The sequence below is a fragment of the Salmo salar genome, chromosome ssa22, assembly GCF_905237065.1.
Source record: "Salmo salar chromosome ssa22, Ssal_v3.1, whole genome shotgun sequence".
NCBI lineage: Eukaryota > Metazoa > Chordata > Actinopteri > Salmoniformes > Salmonidae > Salmo > Salmo salar.
Window position 1 is genome coordinate 22,728,999 of NC_059463.1, and position 23,044 is coordinate 22,752,042.

The 23,044-nt window shown below is 42.0% G+C and overlaps 2 protein-coding genes across 8 annotated transcripts; both read left to right on the forward strand.

Annotated features, from left to right (window-relative positions):
* The first annotated feature begins 562 nt into the window (after positions 1-562).
* On the forward strand, positions 563-11,535 carry LOC106582998 (6-phosphofructo-2-kinase/fructose-2,6-bisphosphatase 2). Of its 7 annotated transcripts, XM_045705386.1 has the most exons (17): positions 563-863; positions 1,484-1,636; positions 2,363-2,488; positions 2,846-2,942; positions 5,521-5,587; positions 5,687-5,761; positions 5,950-6,006; positions 6,168-6,292; positions 7,101-7,308; positions 7,638-7,784; positions 8,008-8,112; positions 8,208-8,337; positions 8,424-8,486; positions 8,643-8,707; positions 9,212-9,367; positions 10,010-10,032; positions 10,665-11,535. In XM_045705386.1, the coding sequence occupies exons 2-17, from the start codon at positions 1,549-1,551 to the stop codon at positions 10,729-10,731; spliced, it is 1,599 nt and encodes a 532-aa protein (XP_045561342.1). In that variant the 5' UTR covers positions 563-863; positions 1,484-1,548; the 3' UTR covers positions 10,732-11,535. The 7 variants fall into 7 exon arrangements, 6 of the variants coding, with proteins under 6 accessions (XP_045561342.1, XP_045561345.1, XP_014022168.2 ...); XM_045705389.1 differs by lacking the exon at positions 10,010-10,032; XR_006761321.1 differs by lacking the exons at positions 10,010-10,032; positions 10,665-11,535 and having other exon boundaries at positions 8,606-8,707; positions 9,212-9,431.
* Positions 11,536-15,724: 4,189 nt separating this feature from the next.
* LOC106582999 (ubiquitin thioesterase OTU1) lies at positions 15,725-20,547 on the forward strand. The gene is made up of 3 exons (XM_014166696.2): positions 15,725-15,830; positions 16,652-16,875; positions 16,996-20,547. The coding sequence occupies exons 2-3, from the start codon at positions 16,668-16,670 to the stop codon at positions 17,694-17,696; spliced, it is 909 nt and encodes a 302-aa protein (XP_014022171.1). The 5' UTR covers positions 15,725-15,830; positions 16,652-16,667; the 3' UTR covers positions 17,697-20,547.
* The last annotated feature ends 2,497 nt before the right edge of the window (positions 20,548-23,044 follow it).

The window sequence follows — 23,044 nt, forward strand, 5'->3', positions numbered from 1 at the left end:
GTCTATGGAAGGGGGTGAGAACCAAGAGCCTACTTGTATTGAAGTCAATGTACCAAGAAGAGGACGGAAGCTAGCTGTCCTCCGGCTACACCATGGTGTTACCCAACAGAGTGCTGTTGAGGCTACTGTAGACCTTCATTGCAAAACAGTGTGTTTTAATCATTTATTTGGTGACAATATGTTTAGTATAGTTTTATCTAACTTTTTCCATGTTTTACCATTTTTATGAAATTCATTGAGGAGGATGGTCCTCCCCTTCCTCCTCTGAGGAGCCTCCACTGTTCCTGCAGGAACTCCACCCTCGAGCATCCCATGTTCTGCTAAGCAAATGCACAAATAGTATAGTTTGATAAATACCTTCAATAGGCCGATGATTGTATTATTACTGCTGTCTGGTCAATGCATATAATCTGATTTTTACTGCCTATGCGCTTTAGAGGTCTGTATATGATGAAGATTACGGTAAGGAAATTGTGACTCAGGCACGCCTCATGCTTTTCTGGTTTGGAAGGCGTAGTCAATAGTTACCACAGCCACAAAGTCATAAGCCCCGCCTATTTCTACAATGTATCTTAAAATGTGATTTTAAACCTAATATTAACGACCCTTCTAGTCTTATGCCTAACCCTATCTTTAAATTAAGACCAAAAAGCACATTTTTGTTTTCATGAATTACAATATATTTCAACTGTGTGGCTGTGGTAATTATTGGAAGGGCATCAACCGGGTCCGCGCCACCAACATACGAAGGACAGCGTCGACCCCGACCAGACGTACAGAAACCTCGTAGAGCCAAAGATCGCGTATCCGTCGTCAGATTATCCTTTTCAGTTCTAATTGCCTCATCGTCTCGCATATTGCAGGTAAATTGCAATAGCTTTGGTGAGTGTATGTGTGCGAAACAACCAATACGCCTATTATCAGTGTTCCAGACAGACATTTTAAGACCCCGGCCCGAGACTACCATTGCACTACAGTAGTGTCGTCGCTTAATTATATTGCATAGCGTACTGCGGTAAATGGCTTCCTTTAGCATCATTTAGTGATGTCCGTTTTTAGTGCGTGCGCTATTCTTGATGATAGCCTCAGATGTGGTCGCGCAGTAGGCTACATACTGTGGCTGTGAAGATCAGATATCAGTCTCCCTCACTTTGCTGTGTTACATGTCCTTGAACGCTGTGGACAGAATATAAAAGTAGCCTATATTACAGCAATATGTCAAGTCATATACCATTACTTTGTCATGTATTTGAAAGTTAATATCAAACTCATATTACTTAATGTATTGCCATTTTTGAAGTGCTTTTACATTTTATAAAAATACTTTAATTTAATTGAATATTGTTCAGATAGTGAATAAATTAGTAATTCTTATTCAGGGAATAGACATGAAAATGTTATGAGTTACTAAGAAATGAAATACTAATATACTCAGTTACTAGGCCCAGACCTACTGCTACAATAAATCAACCTTCTGTTTCAGATTGTCTGGGGTGATGCTCTTCTAGAGCCTTTGGAAACCTGGCTCAACAAGGACACAACTTCACCATGTCAGCAACCATTCAGAGAAAGACTGGCTTGGCCAACTCTGCTGAAGCCAAGAAAACCGAGCTCAGAATGAATGAGAAGAAATGCTGTAAGTACTGATAAAAGTCTCCCAGAGAAAAATCTTCAATGCAGGAGAGCTGTGCACAGGCAGGGTCATGAGCAGGACGGCAACACTGCGGTCTGCGTGATTGCCTCGGGTTGTTTTGACTGGCACAGAATGAGTCTGCAGGTGTTGTTTTGTTTTGGCTTTATCTCTGAAAGCTGTCCCTATGTCTGACATGCAACACATGTAGCTGATGCACACATTCTCAAGCAAACGAGTTTAAAAGAAATACAAGTGCATCAATAATATTGTGAGAGATTAGTCTTCTCTGAAAATGATTCCTTTGGACATATTTTGGACAAATGATTCATTCTCTTTCCACATCATATTTGTATAATGCATATTATATTGAAATATGATTATAATTAGCCCATATTCTGAACAGTATTCAGCCTATCTGCAGTCCTGTTGTGTCCGTAATTGATATAAGAATAGCACACTATGGCTTGCCAGTGCACTTTGATCTATCCCTTTTCATCTGAGTATACAGTACATGGGAAATCAAGGACAAGAAATGAATCCAGTGATGTTTGATCACACCAACCAACCACTTTGATAGTTCAATTGTTTTGCCTTATCTACTGTATCTCATTTCATTGTCAGGGATGTGTATCATTTGTAGGTATACTGTATAGACAGTATACAGTAGTATCTGATTTAGTCCAATGTGAATGCACTGTATTATGTCTGTCTGTCTGTCTTTTTGTTCAGCATGGGCATCCTACATGACAAACTCTCCCACAGTGATCGTAATGATCGGCCTACCTGCCAGGGGAAAGACCTACATGTCTAAGAAACTGACACGATATCTCAACTGGATAGGGGTGCCAACCAAAGGTGAGTGGGGAAAGACAGCCTCTCTACAACTTTACTTTTGAAGACATTAGACATGTCTGTTTAAGTCTTCCATTATGACAGACTATTGACTATTAACCCTCTGGTTTTTGAGATATCATTAAATAAGCACATGACTCAACTTTAAATCACAAGTGTATTGTGGCCTACAAAGTAAGGTACTTTCATTAATTAGGTAACTGTCAAGTTTTAAAGCTCCTGAGAACTGCGACGCCCCATGTTGAATAGGATCCTACTTTAAACCAGTCCCATTTCTATGATAGGAGACAGTAGACCATGTAGACACTGATAAAAGCTAGTCATAACTCTATTGTTGATGCCATTTTGTTCGTTTTGTAGTGTTTAACTTGGGTGTCTACCGCCGAGAGGCCGTCAAAGCTTACAAGTCCTACGACTTCTTCAGGCACGACAACAAGGAAGCCATGGAAATAAGGAAGTAAGTTACATTTGTTTTATTCATGCAGTGATATGCATGCGTCATACTGAAAAAGCCGTCACAACTGCGTTGCACACTTTAGTTCACATATGAGCGCCAAAGTTTGGTATAAATGGTCAAATGTTAGGAAGAAAATCATTAATCAAGTCTTGTCTCTCCATCAGCATGGTCAGATCTGAGTCACTCATTACTCCAGCAGTACACCAGGTTCTCTCATGCTTGATTTCGCAGGTTTACTTTGCAGCGTTGGCTGCTGCGTCAATGGCTAATGAGTTTCTGAATCAACACACTGTCTGCTGTGCAAGCAGTTATTCAGTGTACAAAATACTCATATTCTATTAACAGAATACAGTGCACTCAGAAAGTATTCAGACCCCTTCCTTTTTTCCATATTTTGTTATGTTACAGCCTTATTCTAAAATTGATTGAATACATTTTTTCCTCATCAATCTACATCCAATACCCCATTAAAAACAAAGCAAAAACAGGTTTTTAGATTTTTTTTGCTAATTTTTTACAAATAAAAACAGAAATACCTTATTTGCATAAGTATTCAGAGCCTTTGCTATGAGACTTGAAATTGAGCTCAGGTGCATCCTTTTTCCATTGATCATCCTTGAGATGTTTCTACAACTTGATTGGAGTCCACCTGTGGTAAATTCAATTGATTGGACATGATTTGGAAAGGCACACACCTGTCTAATATAAGGTCCCACAGTTGACAGTGCATGTCAAAGCAAAAACCAAGCCATGAGGTAGTAGGAATTGTCCGTAGAGCTCAGAGACAGGATTGTGCATAGGCACAGATCCAGGGAAGGGTACCAAAAACTTTCTGCATCATTGAAGGTCCCCAAGAACACAGTGGCCTCCATCATTCTTAAACGGAAGAAGTTTGGAACCACCCAAGACTCTTCCTAGGGCTGGCCGCCCCGCCAAACTGAGCAATCGGGGGAGGAGGGCTTTGGTCAGGGAGGTGACCAAGAAACCGATGGTCACTCTGACATAGCTCCAGAGTTCCTCTGTGGAGATGGAAGAACCTTCCAGAAGGACACAACCATCTCTGCAGCACTCCACTAATCAGGCCTTTATGGTAGAGTGGCTCGACGGAAGCCACTCCTCAGTAAAAGGCACATGACAGCCCGCTTGGAATTTGCCAAAAGGCACCTAAAGGACTCTGACCATGAGAAACAATATTCTCTGGTCTGATAAAACCAAGATTGAACTCTTTGGCCTGAATGCCAACGTGGAGGAAACCAGGCACCATCCCTATAGTGAAGCATGGTGGTGGCAGCATCATGCTGTGGGGATGTTTTTCAGTGGCAGGGACTGTGAGACTAGTCATGATTGAGGGAAAGATGAACGGCGCAAAGCACAGAGATATCCTTGAAAACCTTCTCCAGAGCGCTCAGGACCTCAGACTGGGACGAAGGTTCACCTTCTAACAGGACAACGACGCTAAACACACAGCAAAACAACGCAGGCGTAACTTCGGGACAAGTCTCATTGTCCTTGAGTGGACCAGCAGAGCCCGGACTTGTACCCGATCTAAACATCTCTGGAGAGACATGAAAATAGCTGTGCAGCAATGCTCCCCAACCAACCTGACAGAGCTTGAGAGGATCTGCAGAGAAGAATGGGAGAAACTCCCCAAATACAGGTGTGCCAAGCTTGTAGCGTCATACCCAAGAAGATTCGAGGCCGTAATCGCTGCCAAAGGTCCTTCAACAAACTACTGAGCAATTGTGATGTATAAAAATAAAAAACAAACATTTGCAAACATTTCTAAAAACCTGTTTTTGCATTGTCATTATGGGGTATTGTCTGTAGATCGATGAGGGGAGAAAAAAATAATTTAATCCATTTTAAAACAAGGCTGTAACAAAATGTGGGAAAAGTCAAGGGGTCTGAATACTTTCCGAATGCTGTGTGTGTGTGTGTGTGTGTGTGTGTGTGTGTGTGTGTGTGTGTGTGTGTGTGTGTGTGTGTGTGTGTGTGTGTGTGTGTGTGTGTGTGTAAACAGAGTTGTAAACACACACCAGCTGCGGGATTCAAACTGAAATTTGCTTCATTTTTCATAGCAATTTGTGATGGATTACTATTTTCCAACTAGCTGAACGTTTTCTAAGCACTAAAATGTATCCAGTATAATCACTGAATGAGACATGCATCTAAATAGGCTCAGAAAGTGAATGTCGTAGTCTGTGTAGAGAATTGCCCTTTATGGACCTGTAAACGGCTTTACTGTTCTTGACATCATAGAATGCTGATCTAAACATACTGCTGCTGCTGTCACTCTTCTGCTCGTATGAGCCTTGCAAAATGTTGAATCGGTATGTTCCGTCACTGTTCTGTCAGTGTTACTATTCAGGTGTCGGTACAGAAGAAATGTAGGCATACAGTAGATCACTCTGGTCTTCTGGCCCGCTCCCTTACAATCAAACACCAAATGAGCAAATAAATGATACAGGGGCCGTTAAGATAAAGTATCTCAATAAAAAAATGTATAGTAGTTTGGATTGCATACCTGCCCCCTTTGCTGCAGACAACTGTAACTGTATTTCCCTCTCCTCTCCCACAGACGGTGTGCCCTGGTAGCCCTGGAGGATGTGAAGGGATATCTAACTGAAGAAGGTGGACAAATCGCTGTACGGCCTTTACTCTCTCATTTTGGTTCTTTTTTTGTCTGCTCGATATATTTCACATTTATCCACCAGTTTTGTGATGTTTGCTTTCCTTTGATATAGGTATTTGATGCAACAAACACAACAAGGGAGAGGAGAGACCTCATTCTTGATTTTGGAAAAGAGAATGCATTCAAGGTAACATGCAATGTGCTAAATTGCCAAATATAATTTTGTTTGAATTGTATCTCCATATAACATTACTCTGTATTATGGACAGCCATTTAATATTGAGATGAATCTGATAGTGTGTTGTCATGGGACTGCATTCAGCCCTGTGGTGAGGCAGTATATTGTTGTAGTCTGAGCTATTTTCTTTCCAACAGGTGTTCTTTGTGGAGTCAGTGTGTGACGACCCAGAAGTCATTGCTGCTAATATTCTGGTATGTTCCGATGTCGCCATGTTGGATTGTAATGCTTTACTATGACCCCAGGCCACGGTCAAAACTATAACTTATTTATACACTGACTATATCCCTGCTATGTGACTGACAACTCTCATTGTTTCTTTGCCCACAATCTAATGTGTTATATCTCTATACAGGAGGTGAAGGTATCCAGTCCAGACTACCCAGAGAGGCACAGAGAGAGAGTGATGGATGACTTTCTCAAACGCATAGAGTGCTATAAGGTTACATACCAACCTTTGGATCCCGATGACTATGACAAGTAAGAATATTGTCATATTGTCTATCTCAGTGTTTTGCATTTGAATAGGAGTTTGCCAGGGGGGCTCCGCAGCCTTTTTTGGTTGGGGGCCCCCCACCTCGTGGCAACAACATATAGTGGCTCCCCCTCTTGATATTGGAGAGATAAATGTACAATTTAAAGTTCATTACCTACAATTCTACCCTTTTTGCCTTGGGTGGAGAGAAATGTTTGCAATTGTATGACACATATCTAATTATACTCTTCTTTTTTTTCATGGGGCAGAGAGAAAAACAGTGCAGTTTTAAAGCTAATACCCTGCAATTCTACACATTTTGCCATGACTTATGCCATGTTAATATGATATCTGAGTGGGAGTGACTAACAAAATCAATGAGTGGCCCCTGGAGGTCAGGGCACCTGGGCACGTGCATTCGGCCATGATTACTGCCAGTTTAGATGGCTGTCTAGACTAACTACAAATTCAAAAATTGATAGCTGACATGGCTGAGTGACATAAGAGAGAAACTGCTGATGCATAACCAATTTTAGAAATTGCACCAGGTGTTTTTCTACTATTCGTTCTCTCTGTTGAAACCCCAACTGAGTTGTGTTATTTTTTTAGTCCGGGCCCCCTAGCGACCGGGCCCCTAAGCGACCGCTTGCCTCAATTAGAGGCAAGAACTGTTCATACGGATCATTTGTTGTTATACCTAGTAGGCGTTAACAGTAATTCTCCAGAATTCCTGTAAATTTGCTGCAACAGTTCAGATGTCGGCCACCAGGTGGAGACAGAGTACAGACAATTGTGTTACTGTGTATCCCGTAGGGACCTATCCTTCATCAAGGTGGAGAATGTGGGCCGGCGCTTCCTGGTGAACCGAGTGCAGGACTACATCCAGAGTAAGATAGTGTACTACCTCATGAACATCCAAGTGCACTCTCACTCCCTCTACCTGTGCCGGCATGGAGAGAGCAATCACAACATGCAGGGCCGTATCGGAGGGGACTCGGAGCTCTCCCCAGGAGGAAAACAGGTATGTGTCCTGTCCGCCATAACGGTTAGGCCCACTCTAGAGAACACAGTCAGCATGACACTGACCCCTGTATTTGAGTCAGTGGACCCAAACAGTTTCTATTTCGATTTAGTTACAGCTAATGGAAAATACTAATTAAAGCTCCTGTACTTTGAATTTGAGTAAACACTGGTAATCTGATCATGTAATTATTATGTACTTTTAAATAGTTAATAGCATGTTTACAACCATATACAGTAAAAAGTACCCTGATGGATGGGCCTGTTATTGAAACTAATCTCTCTTCACTAGTTTTACTGTATCTTTCTCCTTTTCCCTCTCTGGTCCAGTTTGCTCATGCCTTGCACAGCTTCATTGAGGAGCACAAACTGTCTGACTTGAAGGTGTGGACTAGCCAACTGAGACGCACCATCCAGACTGCTGAGGAGCTGATTGTGCCCTATGAACAGTGGAAGATCCTCAACGAGATCGATGCTGTCAGTACTGACTTCACCTCTGATCTCTCACTTATCACTGGTCTAACATAATTAATACCAGGGGGGTTTCATTTAGGGAGACATCTTTTGTGATGAAAATGAACTTGTTCTGTGATAAAGGACTTTATATTCCTTGTTTGTAGAATAATTCATGATTTATCATTACCTGTCAACTCAACTGACAAGGGACATTTTCCAGAGTTTTCTCTTTCCTGTCTGTTAGGGTGTGTGTGAGGAGATGACCTATGATATGATCCAGAAATCCTTCCCAGAAGAGTTTGCCCTGAGGGACCAGGACAAGTACCACTACCGCTACCCAGGGGGAGAGGTAAAGTCCTACCCTCTTACCACTTTTCTGGGGCCCTGTTCTTGGCAGGGTGAGGGATCACTAAGGCTCAGTGTGTCCCCTCTCCCTCCCTGTAGTCCTACCAGGACCTGGTGCAGCGGTTAGAGCCTGTCATCATGGAGCTAGAGAGGCAGGGCAACGTGCTGGTTATCTGTCACCAGGCTGTCATGCGCTGCCTGCTGGCCTACTTCTTGGATAAGAGTGCAGGTGGGTGAGCACACACCTCACAGTACACTTTTACTGACAGTTTCACAAACACCAGAGGTAAGGACACTTTATTTTGTCTTTCATAGATGACCTGCCCTACCTGAAATGTCCACTGCACACAGTGCTCAAACTCACTCCTGTTGCATATGGTAAGTCTTTGTGTTCATTAGACTAAATGCTGAACAAATTGTTCGGATAATTCTTTTATGCATGTTCACATCTGAGTTCCTGTTCCTCTATCACCACTTGTCGTTTGTATTGCAATTAGGAACGGGTCACATCAATTTCTCTGCAACTTTCCCCAGGCTGTAAAGTGGAAATGTTTTATCTTAATGTGAAGGCAGTGAACACACATCGCGACCGACCACTTGTGAGTAACATTGCACGTTATCCTCAGTGACAAGGCTCCGTTCTGCTCACATATCACATGCTTCACTGAACGTATTCTTGGTTATTTTTCCTCTTTAACCAAACTAGCTCAAGCTACAGTATGTCTGGTTACATGTAGTTAGTGTGACTTTATATTGAACTTGGAGGCAGCTATAACTGATCACATTTCCCTGCTTGCAAACACCACCACCAATGCTCTGGTCCCCTTTAATAACTGACTTGTATTGATGGGTGTACAACACAGTGTGGTGCAAAGGACAACAGCCTTTGCACCATAACCTTTGCCCTCTGAAGTTGCTTTTAGATTGTCTTTTTTTTGCAGAATCACCTTTTTCTTGTCCAATAGAATTTTCTTTTTTTGTGGTGGTGGTTGGTCAAAGAAACTATTGTTTGATTGCTGTGTTTTGGGGAATTGTCCCAGTAACGCTGGGTGTTCCCGGGTCTCTTTCTTTAATGCACCTGGTGTTTCCCCATCTCCAACCAGGATAATGTCCCGAGGGACGCAGCTCCCATGCTGCTCCGGCGGAATAGTTATACCCCCCTGTCCAGTCACGACCAGTTCAAGCGGCCCAGGCTCTACAGTGCTGGCAACCGGCCCTGGCTCCCCGAGATGCCAGAGGGGATGCTGCAGCAAAGCCAAGTTAGTGTCAAAAATTGGCGCCCACTTAATGAATCACTCTTAATTCAACTCGGTCACCTCCCTCTTCCCACCTGCCACCCCAAGCCAATCCCTCTTTATCCTTAGCATCCCCTCACCCTTAAATCCCCTTGATAATCCAGACATGTTGTGGTTTTGTTGGTGGCTTCTCCTCTTTATATTATGTCTGTCTCTCCCCCAACATCAGCTGTTTGTCTTGCATGGTCTCCCCTTTTCTTCATAGGCTGTATGTCTCCAGCTTGAATATGCATAGCACTATTCCTATCCCAAACAAACTGCACCACTTACCTCTTTTAGTCATTTACGTCTTCTGAATACCATTCCAGAAGATACAGTTAAAACGTCTTCCAGTAAGCAGGTGTTATACATTAGTCAGTTATATCCATAGGAGAAGCATGCTCTGTACAGCAATTAGCTTCAGAGCTCAATACCACACAAGGACAGTAAATATAGACATGTTGATGTTTTGAGATGCATATTCAAAGTTTATTGTTGTGGTGCAAGTGTGTTGGTTCAATTTGGTTTGTTGTGAGTTCAGTACTATAGCTAGTCCCCCCATTTGTGTCTCTTCCTTTTGTCCCTGTCTGTCTGTCTGTCTGTCTGTCTGTCTGCCTGTCATTACAGCCTCGTATAGGAAGCTGTTTTCTGTGAGTATTTTAGATATATTCCTGCAGAAAGTTTCTGTTTAAGCAATAGGGCCCATGGGGGTGTGGTATATGACCAATATACCACGGTAAAGGGCTGTTCTTAGGTACGATGCAACGCAGAGTGCCTGGATATAGCCCTTAGCCATATATTGGCCATATACCACAAACCCCACAGGTGCTTTATTGCTATTATAAACTGGGTAGCAACATAATTATAACAGTAAAAAATGTCATTTTGCTTCTACGCATGGTATATTGTCTGATATACCACAGCTTTTAGCCAATCAGCATTCAGGATGCTAATGACCAAATCTCAAACAATGGATCATGTATCACCTTTAAGTAATATTGGCATACAGTATGATGGAATGCTGTATCATCATTTTCAGTTACTGATAGTACTAATCATTTTGTTCCCTCTTTGTAGTATAATGATGATGGTGTATCATGATAAACATTCCCTAGCAGAGAGCTCTGTGCATTGGTTTTTCTGAAGCAAAACACTAGTAGTAATGTAAGACCTGTCTTTTCTTTTTAAGACAATGATTAATCAGACTGCTCTGAAACGTGTTAAGACAGTGATAGAAAAGAGACCAGGAATATTATATGAGTCATGTCTGTTCTGTTTGAAGGACTCCCTGTGTGAAGGAGTCGACTATGACAACCCAGAAACTAGTGGCTGTTTCCACTTCTGAGTGACTACGAAGTCACCTTCATGTTCAGCTGGTGCCTCAGTATCTCCCCGTGACCCTGAAGCTCATCGTCATGCTCTCCTCCATTTCTCTGCATGCCAAACCTCTGGAACAACTGGTGGAATACTGCAACAACAAAAAAAGCAGTTGTAGAAACATCTCAACGATGATCATTGGAAACAGGATGCACCTGAGCTCAATTTCGATTCTCATAGCAAAGGGTCTGAATACTTATGGAAATAAGGTGTTTCAACCTGTTTTCGCTTTGTCATTATGGGGTATTGTGTGTAGATTGCTGAGGATTATTTATTTATTTATTTATATTCATTTTAGAATAAGGCTGTAACGTAACAAAATGTGGAAAAAATCTAGTGGCCTGAATACTTTCCGAGGGCGCTGTATAATTTTAGATTAGAAGTTAGTCCAGTGCTCTTTAAAAATTAAATTATTGTATACTGAAGTTGTCACATTTATTAATGTTGCAAGTTATTTCCTGTGCCTTTTGGGGCATGCTGAAAGCCTTGCTGGAAACTCATCTGTTCTGTGCATAATAAATATGTGTATAATCATACACATGGTTCCAAATAAATGTCAAGAGGTGTGACTATATATTTGATAGTTTTCCAAGGATAGCCTGCTCTGCTCAAGAATGTACTGTATTCAATACACGGCTGCGTGAATTTTAACATGCCAAATGTTGCCTGTTGATATGGACTTCATTGCATCAATCAGCTAGTTTAGCATTGTTGAATTGTATTTAAGACGTTTCTCCAGTAATTGTATTAAAGAGTCAATGAAGATATAAAACAGGTGTAATTGTTCTCTCCTTTTTGTGTGTGAGTTTTGGGGAAGGAGGTATCAGGTTTCAAGTTCATTCCCTACTCTTTGTAGGGCTCAAGATAACTATTAAGCACACACAAAACTCAGGTCATGTCACTTCAAATGCATTATCAGAATTTTAACTATATGAGGCTTTAATATTTCACAGTCATTTGTATTTGACAGATGCATGTACTTGACATACAGACAGTGAGTCACGTGGCCATGGCTTGCTGTATAAAGCAGGCAGACGGGCATCGAGGCATACAGTTACTGTTCGATTGAACGTTAGAATGGTCAAAATTAGTGACCTAAGCGATTTTGAGTGTGGTATGAGTGTCGGTGCCAGGCGTCCCGGTTCCAGTATCTCAGAAACGGCCGGCCTCCTGGGCTTTTCACGCACGACAGTGTCTAGGGTTTACCGAGAAATTTGTGGGTGAAAATGGCTTGTTGATGAGAGAGGTCAAAGAAGAATGGCAAGATTTGTGCAAGCTAACAGCGGGCTGCAAACAGGCAAATAACGTCTCAGTACAATAGTGCTGTGCAGAACGGAATCTCAGAACGCACAACTCATTGGTCCATGTCACAGATGGGCTATTGCAGCAAATCAAATAACATTTTATTTGTCTCATGCACCGAGTACAGCAGGTGTAGACCTTACCGTTAAATGCTGACTTACAAGCCCTTAACCAACAACGCAGTTCAAGAAATAGACTTAAGAAAATATTTAATAAATAAACTAAAGTTCAAAAATAAAATAAAAAAGTAACAAAGTTACATAACAATAACGAGGCTATATAAAGGGGGTACCGGTACCGAGTCAATGTGCAAGGGTACAGGTTAGTCGAGGTCATTTGAAAGTGACTATGCATATATAATAAGGAGCGAGTAACAGCAGTGTAAAAACAAAGGGGGTGGGGGTCAATGTAAATAGTCTGGGTGGCTATTTGATTAATTGTTCAGCAGTCCTATGGCTTGGGGGTAGAAGCTGTTAAGGACAGTTTTGGTCCAAGACTTGGCGCTACGGTACCGCTTGCCGTGCGGTATCAGAGAGAACAGTCTATGACTTGGGTGACTGGAGTCAGTGACAATTATTTGGGGCCTTCCTCTGACACCGCCTAGTCTATAGCTCCTGGATGGCAGGAAGCTTGGCCCCAGGATGTACTGGGAGGTACGCACTACCCTCTGTAGCGCCTTACGTTCAGATACCGAGCAGTTGCCATACCAGGCGTGACGCAACCGGTCTGGATGGTTCATCTGTTTGAAACATGTAGGTATTACAGACTCAGTCAGGGAGCGGTTGAAAATGTCAGTGAAGACACTTGCCAGTTGGTCCGCGCATGCTTTGAGTAAACGTCCTGGTAATCCATCTGGCCCCGCTGCTTTGTGAATGTTGACCTGTTTAAAGGTCTTGCTCACATCAGCTACGGAGAACGTGATCATTCAGGCGTCCGGAACAGTTGGTGCTCTCATGCATGCTTCACTGTTTCTTGCCTTGAAGCGAGCATAAAAGGCATTTAGCTCGTCTGGTAGGCTCGCGTCACTGGGCAGCTCGTGGCTGAGTTTCCCTTTGTAGTCCGTAAAAATGTTCAAGCCCTGCCACATCCAACGAGCGTCAGAGCCGGTGTAGTAGGATTCAATCTTAGTCCCGTATTGACACTTTGCCTGTTTGATGGTTCGTCTGCGTCATAGCGGGATTTGTAATAAGCGTACAGATTAGTGTCCCGCTCCTTGAAAGCGGCAGCTCTAGCCTTTAGCTCGGTGCGGCTTTACCTGTAATCCATGATGACCAGTCCTATCAGCTAAAAACAAGAAGTGGTTCCAGTGGGCACGCAATCGAGGAGTGGAAAAACATTGCCTGGTCCGACCAATCCTGGTTCGTGGTGCGTAATGCTGATGGCAGAGTCAGGATTTGGCATAAACAGCACGAGCCCATGGCCCCATCCTGCCTAGTGTCAATGGTACAGGCTGGTGGTGATGGTGTAATGGTGTGTGGAATGTTTTCCTGGCATATGTTAGGTTCCCTTGATACTAATTGTGCAACATTTCTATTCCTTGAAAAACTCAGGCTGTTCAGGAGGCAAAGGGGGGTCCGACCTGGTACTAGATGGGTGTACTTAATAAACTGAGACAGAGTTAACATTTATTTTAAAAAGAGACTTGGTATCATAGCTGGATCCATCCACAATTTCCACAATGGAAATAAGTCTCTGACTTTGAAGTGATATCCCTGTCAGGTTTTAGAAATGTTCAACTATGTGAATACTTTTTTTTCTCACTAATTCGTCTTTTGACGATTCAGATCAGCTCTGAAATAGATCTGAAGTAAAAAGATCTGATATGATTGTTCAAAAGACTAATTAGTGGAACAAATATCAGAATTGGTCCACCTGTGTAATCGCAGCCTGTGTGTTCTCAATGTCAACAAAACTTAAGAGCTGATCATGGACTTCAGGAGACAACAGAGGGAGCACACCCCCGATGGGGCCGCAGTGGAGAAGATGAAAAGTTCCTCGGCGTACACATCACTAACAATCTGAAATGGAACGGGGTCTTATCAATCTCAAGAGGCTGAAGAAATTTGGCTTGGTCCCTAGACCCTCACTTGCTTCTACAGAACCACCATTGAGAGCATCCTGTCAGGCTGTATCACCGCCTGATACGGCAACTGCGCTGTCCGCAACGGCAGGGCTCTCCAGAGGGTGGTGCGGTCTGCCCAACGCATCCCCGGGGGCACACTGCCTGCCCTCCAGGACATCTACAACACCTGGTGTCACAGGAAGGCCAAGAAGATCATCAAGGGCCTCAGCCACCCAAGCCACAGCCTGTTTACCCCGCTACCATTGAGAAGGCGAGGTCAGTACGGATGCATCAAAGCTGGGACCGAGAGACTGAAAAACAGCTTCTATCTCAAGGACATCAGACTGTTAAATCGTCACCACTAGCCGGCCTCCGCCCAGTATCCTGCCCTGAAATTTAGTCACTGTCACTAGCCAGCTACCACCCGGTTACTCAACCCTGCACCTTAGAGGCTGCTGCCCTATGAACAAAGTCATGGAACACTTTAATAATGGAACACTGGTGACTTTAGTAATATTTACATACTGTTTTACCCACTTCATATGTACTGTATGTACTGTATATTCAGATTTCTAGTCGAGGCCTATCCTATTTAACTATTGCTGTATACTATTCTACTCTACGTATTCTTCAGATATACTACATATTCTATCCATATACTGTCTATAATGTCTATTAGTCCCATCATATACTGTGTGTATATACAGTACCAGTCAAAAGTTTGGACACACCTACTAATTCAAGGGTTTTTCTTTATTTTTACTATTTTCTACATTGTAGAATAATAGTGAAGACATCAAAATTATGAAATAACACATGTAGTAACCAAAAAAGTGTTAAACAAATCCAAATATATTTTATATTTCAGATTCTTCAAAGTAGCCACCCTTTGCCTTGATCACAGCTTTGCACACTCTTGGCATTCTCTCAACCAGCTTTACCTGGAATGCTTTTCCAACAGTCTTGAAGGAGTTCCCACATACGCTGAGTACTTGTTAGCTGCTTTACCTTCAATCTGCGGTCCAACTCATCCCAAACCATCTCAATTGGGTTGAGGTCAGGTGATTGTGGAGGCCAGGTCATCTGATACAGCCCTCCATCACTCTCCTTCTTGGTCAAATAGCCCTTACAGAGCGTGGAGGTGTGTTTGGGGTCATCATCCTGTTGAAAAACAAATGTTAAACCCTTTTTTGGTTACATGAGTCCATATGTGTTATTTCATAGTTGTGATGTCTTCACTATTATTCTACAATGTAGAACATAGAACAATTAAAGTAAAACCCTTGAATGAGTAGGTGTGTCCAAGCTTTTTGCTGGTACTCTGCGCTATGACATTGCTCATCCAAATATTTATATATTTCTTAATTCCATTATTTTACTTTTTAGATTTGTGTGTATTGTTGTGTGTTGTCAGATATGACTACACTGTTGGAGCTAGGAGCACAAGCATGTCCCTACACCCGCAACAACATCTACTAAATACTGTATGTGTATGCGACCATTAGGATTTGATTTGATTATATTTTTTAACTGATAATAAAATGAATCAATCCCCTCTTCAGGCCGAAAGAAAACAAAGCTTGTGTACACGTCATATTTGTGTGTAGTAACAACGTTACGAACGACACAGTTGTGACGTTGTACACATTAGAGACTGTCATTGGATATTGATTGTTCGCGCCGCGGCAGGGTAACACTTTTCATCAGGTAAGCAAATAAATGATGGTCCAATTATTAATTAAACTGGTTCATTACGTAGCGTCGTATCTATTAAGCTAGTTATGTAAAGCAAGGCTGCAATGTCGTTAGTTTGTGTAAAGTACCATATTTATATATTTCTTAATTCCATTATTTTACTTTTAGATGTGTGTGTATTGTTGTGAATTGTAGATACTTCACTGGTTGAGCTAGAAACACAAGCATTTCGCTACACCCGCAATAACATGTGCTAAATATAAGTATGTGACCAATACAATTTGATTTGAACAGTTTAGCCAGCTAGCTTAGTAGCCTTTTGCTAGCCAAGAATTGGCTAGCAAATGGTAGCTAGTTGTCAAGCTAGTTAGCCAACTACCAGTCAGTTCATCAATGATATTGCTCATTCTTGAATATTTGTGCTTGTGTTTAACTAGACAGTTTGAGTTTACCATTTTAATTGAAGCCAGATAGCCAGCTCGTCTAGTATTGAAGCTAGCAGAAGAAGAAGGTGTCCATAGCATGCTAGTTATCTAGCTTGCTAACTGGTGACTGTGCTGCTAAAACAGAAATACTCTTGGGAGTGGCAGAACAAAGAAATTGTTGCAGTCAGTTGTTTTGCTCGCACTGCTGTGATCAGCAGTTTAGCCACTTGTTTACCTCCACCAAACTGTCATCACCCTGGTGTGACATGAAACAAATAACTCTTTCATTAGAAATGTAAGTAAGTCTAGCTTCAAGGTTCCTTGGTCTTAATAAACTGGCTTACACTTCACAGGCTTGTAGGTGACTTACAACTTTCCCTTGTTGAATTGTATTTTTTCCTCCCACAGTTTAAGGACCCCCAGGATGTTGCGTCTGCGTTGTAAGACCAAAAATGGGAGCCACATAATGCAGGGCCTGACCCACCAGTCCAGTGTGCAGGAGCTGAAGAGCAAGGTAGAGGAGCTTACTGGTATTCCCTGTGATGTACAGAAGATCATGGTTGGCTACCCTCCCTCCAGCTTGGACCTCCGAAACGGAAATGCTCACCTAAGGGACTACCCTATCAAGTCAGGTAGGCTATGGTGTCTCTTCTCACTTGATTAAATCAAATGTTACTTTCACACAGCTGGATAGACTTCACCCTGCTATGTCATGGCTGCATTTGATTCAGAAAATGACACATTTGTTGCAGGAGACACTCTCATTGTTGAGGAGGAGAAGAACAAGATGAAGACCCAGACCACAAATTCAGCTGTAACCAAGGGACCCTGCCTGGAGTCTCTCCCGGTGCTGGCCAGACGGGTCGTTCCAGCAGACAACTCCTGCCTGTTCACCAGTGTCTCCTACGTGGTAGAGGGGGGGGTATATGACCCAGCTTGTGCCCCCGAGATGCGAGGCCTCATCACCCAGATTGTGTCCAGCAACCCCATGGCTTACTCTGAGGCGGTGTTGGGAAAGACCAACGAGGAGTACTGCACCTGGATCAGACGTGACGACACCTGGGGCGGAGCTATAGAGGTGTCCATCCTGTCTAAGTTCCACCAATGTGAGATCTGTGTAGTGGACACGCAGACAGTGCGTGTGGATCGATTTGGTGAGGACGCTGGCTACCACAAACGCGTGCTGCTCATCTACGACGGCATCCACTACGACCCACTGCAGAAGGAGACGCCCGGCTCCGACGCTCCACCCCAGACCATCTTCTCCACCACAGACGACATCATCCTGGCCCAGGCCCTGGAGCTGGCAGATGAGGCGCGAAGGAAGCGGCAGTTTACGGACCTTAACCGCTTTGCCCTGCGCTGCCTGGTGTGTCAGACAGGCCTAGTAGGACAGAAGGAGGCCCGGGAACATGCCAAGGAGACGGGCCATGCCAACTTTGGAGAGGTGTGAGTCAGAGCACTTCCTCACAACCACCACGAACCCCAATGCCCCTAAATCTTACAACTGTGTGTCTGTATGATGCTCTACCTCACTTGATCCAGCATCAGACACTGTGTTCAGTATTACAACTACAGCTGTCAGCTCACAGGCTACTTTACTGCAAGGTTATGAGCTCATGAAAAATATCCTGTACAATTGTTTTGGGGACATTTTTAGTCTCACCCAACACACAGTGGGTGATTGTTCGTTGAAGTGTTGTTACTCAGCAATGTAGCATGTGTTCAGTTTGTCGACACTAATGGAGCAGAAAACTTTCTTAACAGAACTGGAGATGCCTGAAAATGCCTTACTTTGACAGTTGACTTGTGGCATAAAAGGTTTAGTATGGCTAGACTCTTCAGTACTACCACAGAAATCAGAAATCTTTTTCCGGGGCCATTGTGGCATGATACAAGTTTGGTTTTACACATCAATGACAATATTCATTTAAAAGTTTTTGTTTGTAGATGCTTCACCAGTACTTGAAAAAAGTGAAAACTGTTGCAAAAGATCAAATATAAACCCAGTTACTTGGTAGAAAAGCTGTTCTTTCATTGTTTTGCAGTGGCAATGTCTTTAATATTAGATAATAGCGGAGTTTAGCTAGATTCCTTATAGGTCAATACAACCCTATATTCTTCAATGGTGCTGTAACAAGCTTATTTTTCAAATGTAGGCTATTACTAAATTAGTTATTTTATGCAGTGTGAGGTGTCTGCATCTTGGTGTGAAACATTAATATTTAATGCAATTATTATTATGCCATGGTACTCTGCCATTAAAAGGCCTTGGCATTACCCATAGTGGGATTGTTTTGTCTTCATTTTTTTGTGTATTTTATATGGTGTCATTTTTTTTTTACTGAACAAAACATTTGAATTGTTGTATTTTGGAGCTTTTAATCTTGGAATTGATAGATGAATAGACTTTATGAAATAGAATGTAAATCTAAGGGATGAATCCTCTTACATTTGCAGTTCAGGTATTGTCTACACAATGTGCTTTGCATCTCAGCATTCACTTCATGATCGTGTTTTTATCTCCCATTATCCTCACTCATATTGTTGGACTATTGTGAGGGCCACCAAGTGTTGTCATGTTGAACTATGTATGTTAAATCTAAATGCATGTCAGAGGAAGACTGCGACTCTTTATTATGCTTTCACTAATGAAAGCCACCACGGCCTTGCTCTTCCCTGGAAACCCGACGTTGAATTACATTGAATTCAACGTTGGGCAGAAATGACTTTTAATCAGGAACGTTTCTTACCTCGACCTCTACCAGCCAGAATGTTGAATAAAATGATATTTTAACGTACTTTACTGGTTGTCATGCGGTTGGTCCTTTTGGCGGTAGGAATGTGAGACTATATTCCACAGGAAAGTATAATTACATAAACTTTTCAAAGTGCTGGTAGTGGGTTCAGATTTCTATCACCTGAAGCATGCGCACAAAATAAAAATGCATGTACAAGATGCATGCATACTTGCCAAGCTCGTGCATGTGTTTACATGGTTCTGCGCATGCTTCAGGTGATAGAAATCTGAACCCACAACCAGCTCTTTGAAAAGCTTATGTAATAATACAGTCCTGTGGATATATATTGTCTCACATTCCTACCACCAAAGAACAAATCGCACCGACAACCGGTAAAGTACGTTAAAATATCCTTTTATTCAACATTCTGGCTTGTAGATGTCGTGAGAGGAAACTTTCCTGATTAAAATGCTCATTTTTGCCTGACGTAGAATTCATTGCAATTCGATGTTGGGTTTCTTGGCAATCTTTGCTATTGAAACGGAGTGTAGAAGACGTTGATATAGATAGTTGAACCCTTTAAACATGAATTCTGACATTTCTTCAAGTGGTTGGTAATGTTACTGGCAAAAAGATTCCACCCATTATTTTTGTTGGCAGAGACCAGTGTAATGGTGATTTGGGTTTTTTGCCCATCAGACTACTAATACAGTCTAAAAGCTCTCGCACATCTATTCTCCTTTTTCGAAACAAAATATATTTTTTAGCTTTTGTCAGCTGGTCATAAACAGATACCAAAGTGTCCCTTTCAGAAAACTTGTGACTTGTTATTTATAGAAAATGTATCAGCACTAGAAATCTTGTTTTACAATGAAATACTCTGGGTCAGGGCCGAGTTTGTGTGGTAGTCTATACTGCCCTACAAAGGCAAAATGCAGTAACTATGAAGTTGGTAAAACAATCTTTGATCTGTTGTAATGGCCAGGTATGTTTTCTGATTAATGTGGTATTTCATTTCCTGACACAAGAACAAGTCAATTGATCAGAATATATAATGGTGTATCAGAAATTGCTGTCTCTAGACATAAAAAGACTGAAGACAGATTTTGCAGTAAGAAAAATACCTAGTTTCTGAGTTTTGCCTTTGTAGGGCAGTATATGTTGTCTGTTCTTGCTTGGACTTTCCAAAGCCTTTGACGTGTAAGAGGTATGGGTCTGGGGCATGGTTTTAGTGCAGAGCTCTCCAACCCTGTTCCAGGAGAGCTACCTTCCTGTAGGTTTTCACTCCAACCCCAGTTGTAACTCACCTGATTCAGTTTATCAACCAGCTAATTATTAAAATCAGATTAGGTTTGGAGTGAAAACCTACAGGACAGTAAGTAGCTCTCCATGAATAGGGTTGGAGAGCCCTGTTCAATTGGGTGTTGATGTGACTAAAATATGACTTCTCCCATGTTCCATTACATGGATGTTCAAGGACACTTTCAATGACTGTTGCACACAAAGCACTACAGAGAAACTGGGTTTACTTGATTTTCACAATAAAAGACACCATTTAGGAGATTATTTGAGTGAATGTGTTTTTGTATTTGGTTTCAGATTCTAATGTGCTTTAAGCCCTGCAAATTGATACCATGTTGTCAACCAATGAATGATCTCTCTTAGCAATAGTACCGCTGCCATTCACTGTTAACCTTTTGCAATGTAGGCGACTCTGTTCTAACAGTGTATAAGGATCTCTGTTAGGCTTTAGTTTCATGTTTTAAAGCATATCTCTCTGATGGGAGAATGTAATGTGGAGCTATATGACAGTAACCCTAGACACCATCATCAGTAACTGAATACAGTAATGCATACATCTGTTTTCCTTATGATAAACTGCACAATACAGATGGGATTCATTTGCAGGATGTCAGCAAAAAGGCCTAGCCCAGGCCGCCGCTAGTGGGCGTTAGATATCGGAGATGTGGTGGCTGCCAAGGGTACAAAAATGGCAATGCTATTGTAGTATACTTTTATTTAAATATTGCACAATTTAGGGCTCTGTTCACTCTAAAATTGAAGCGTCACAGATTCTGCTATATAAATTTAAAGGTAATTTCAGATTGAGCCGACATATGCAGTGTTTACCGTGAATACTGTCTCCGCTAAAGCTGAAACATTGCCTTTAAATTTCAATCACGCTGTAAAGCTGAATTTCTGCAATGTGGATTGAATAGAGCCCTAAATCTTGCTAAATTTAGTTAGTAGACTAACTTTATAATTATACAAAACAAAAATATAAATGCAACAATTTCAATGATTTTCATATAAGGAAATCAGTCAATTGAAAAAAATTCTATGGATTTTGGACTTAAGATTCACATGACTGGGCAGGGGCCAATTAGAATGAGTTTTTCCCCACAAAAAGGCTTCATTACAGACAGAAATAGTCCTCTTTTTCATCAGCTGTACGGGTGGCTGGTCTCAGACGATCCCGCAGGTGACGAAGCCGGATGTGGAGGTCCTGGGCTGGTGTGGTTACACATGGTCTGTGGTTGTGAGGCTGGTTGGACGTACTGCCAAATTCTCTAAAGTGATGTTGGAGGCGGCTTATGGTAGAGAAATTAACATTCAATTATCTGGCAACAGCTCTGGTAGACATTCCTGCAATCAGGAATGCTGTTTAATCAACTTTTTGATATGCCACACCTGTCAGGTGGATGGATTATCTTGGCAAAGGAGAAATGCTCACTAACAGGGATGTAAACAAATTTGTACACACCACTTGAGAGAAATAATATTTTGGGGATATTTTATTTCAGCTCATGAAACATGGGACCAGGGTTCAGTGACCAAAGGCAGCTATAATGAATCCCAATCCTGCAAACAGGATTAAATCAATTGAATCATTGCCAATTCGCTGGATTAGACATGTTATTTTAAAAGAACCTTCAACCTCCAATAATAGGATTGGAAAGTTGTGCATGACTACAGTGACACACGTCTACAGTCAGTCATTTTCAAGCAGGTATTCTGTGAATATAAGACATTAGTGGTAGGCATTATTTTAAATACTGTAACAAAATTGTTTACTGCTTCCAGGATCAAGGTTAGCAGCCCTAAAACATGTAGTACACCCAGTGACGGAAGAGGAAGCGATGCACCTCACTCGCTGTTCAATGAATGTCAATGGGCTTCTTCGACATTGCAGGCGACTGCCTACTGACTGATCTACAAATCAACTTCCATCATCAATTAATACTCGTTATTATTCGTAGATCAGTCAGTCCTTTACAATTGACCAATAATACATACGGTTTTGATCCTCTCGAATTTGGCCATGGAACTAACTAGACCAGCCTCGATGAGTGTATGGAAGTGTAATAAAGATAATCTAACGTTTTACCTAATGATATATAAGGAGGGCATTTGCACAACATGTTTCACAACAGCACACAACAAAACTCCAGAGACATATTGAGCAACCAACTGATACCAATCACGACCACACCCAGAGACTGATGGCGGACTAAGCACTCACACAAAAATGTCAAGACATGAAAGCACCCTAGCCACACGAACTGACCACTGGTGTAAAGAACAACATTCCATGAATATCGCAAGCACCCAGACACGAATTACCAGAAATACACACACACACACACACACTTAGGTGTGTTGGACTCCGAGGACAAAGGACACTGCCAAGGGCCAATGGGAAGTCGACACCACCTGGAGAGTGGACCGTCCCTCCACTCATCGACCAGTCAGGAGAGCGGACCTACTAGACTCAACGTCAACACACTGTTATTTCATTGTATAAATTGGATGTACACTATGTTTCGGGGCTCTCTTCTGCTAGTTCCCTATGAGCTAAACGAAGGAGTCCGTGCACGCTTTGGCAAATATCTTTGTCTCATAATAAACTGCCTTACTATAAACTGAATCCACCCGGTCCAACGTCTTACATTTACATTTTAGTCATTTAGCAGACACTCTTATCCAGAGCGACTTACAGTAGTGAATGCATACATTTCATACATTTCATACATTTTTTTTCTGTGCTGGCCCCCCGTGG

Coding starts and splice junctions, on each gene's coding strand:
- LOC106582998 (XM_014166693.2), top strand. CDS start 1,549: ATGTCAGCAACCATTCAGAGAAAGACTGGCTTGGCCAACTCTGCTGAA. Junction 7,309..7,637: donor TCTCCCCAGGAGGAAAACAG/GTATGTGTCCTG, acceptor TCTCTGGTCCAG/TTTGCTCATGCCTTGCACAG. Junction 7,785..8,007: donor TCCTCAACGAGATCGATGCT/GTCAGTACTGAC, acceptor CCTGTCTGTTAG/GGTGTGTGTGAGGAGATGAC.
- LOC106582999 (XM_014166696.2), top strand. CDS start 16,668: ATGTTGCGTCTGCGTTGTAAGACCAAAAATGGGAGCCACATAATGCAG. Junction 16,876..16,995: donor GGACTACCCTATCAAGTCAG/GTAGGCTATGGT, acceptor CATTTGTTGCAG/GAGACACTCTCATTGTTGAG.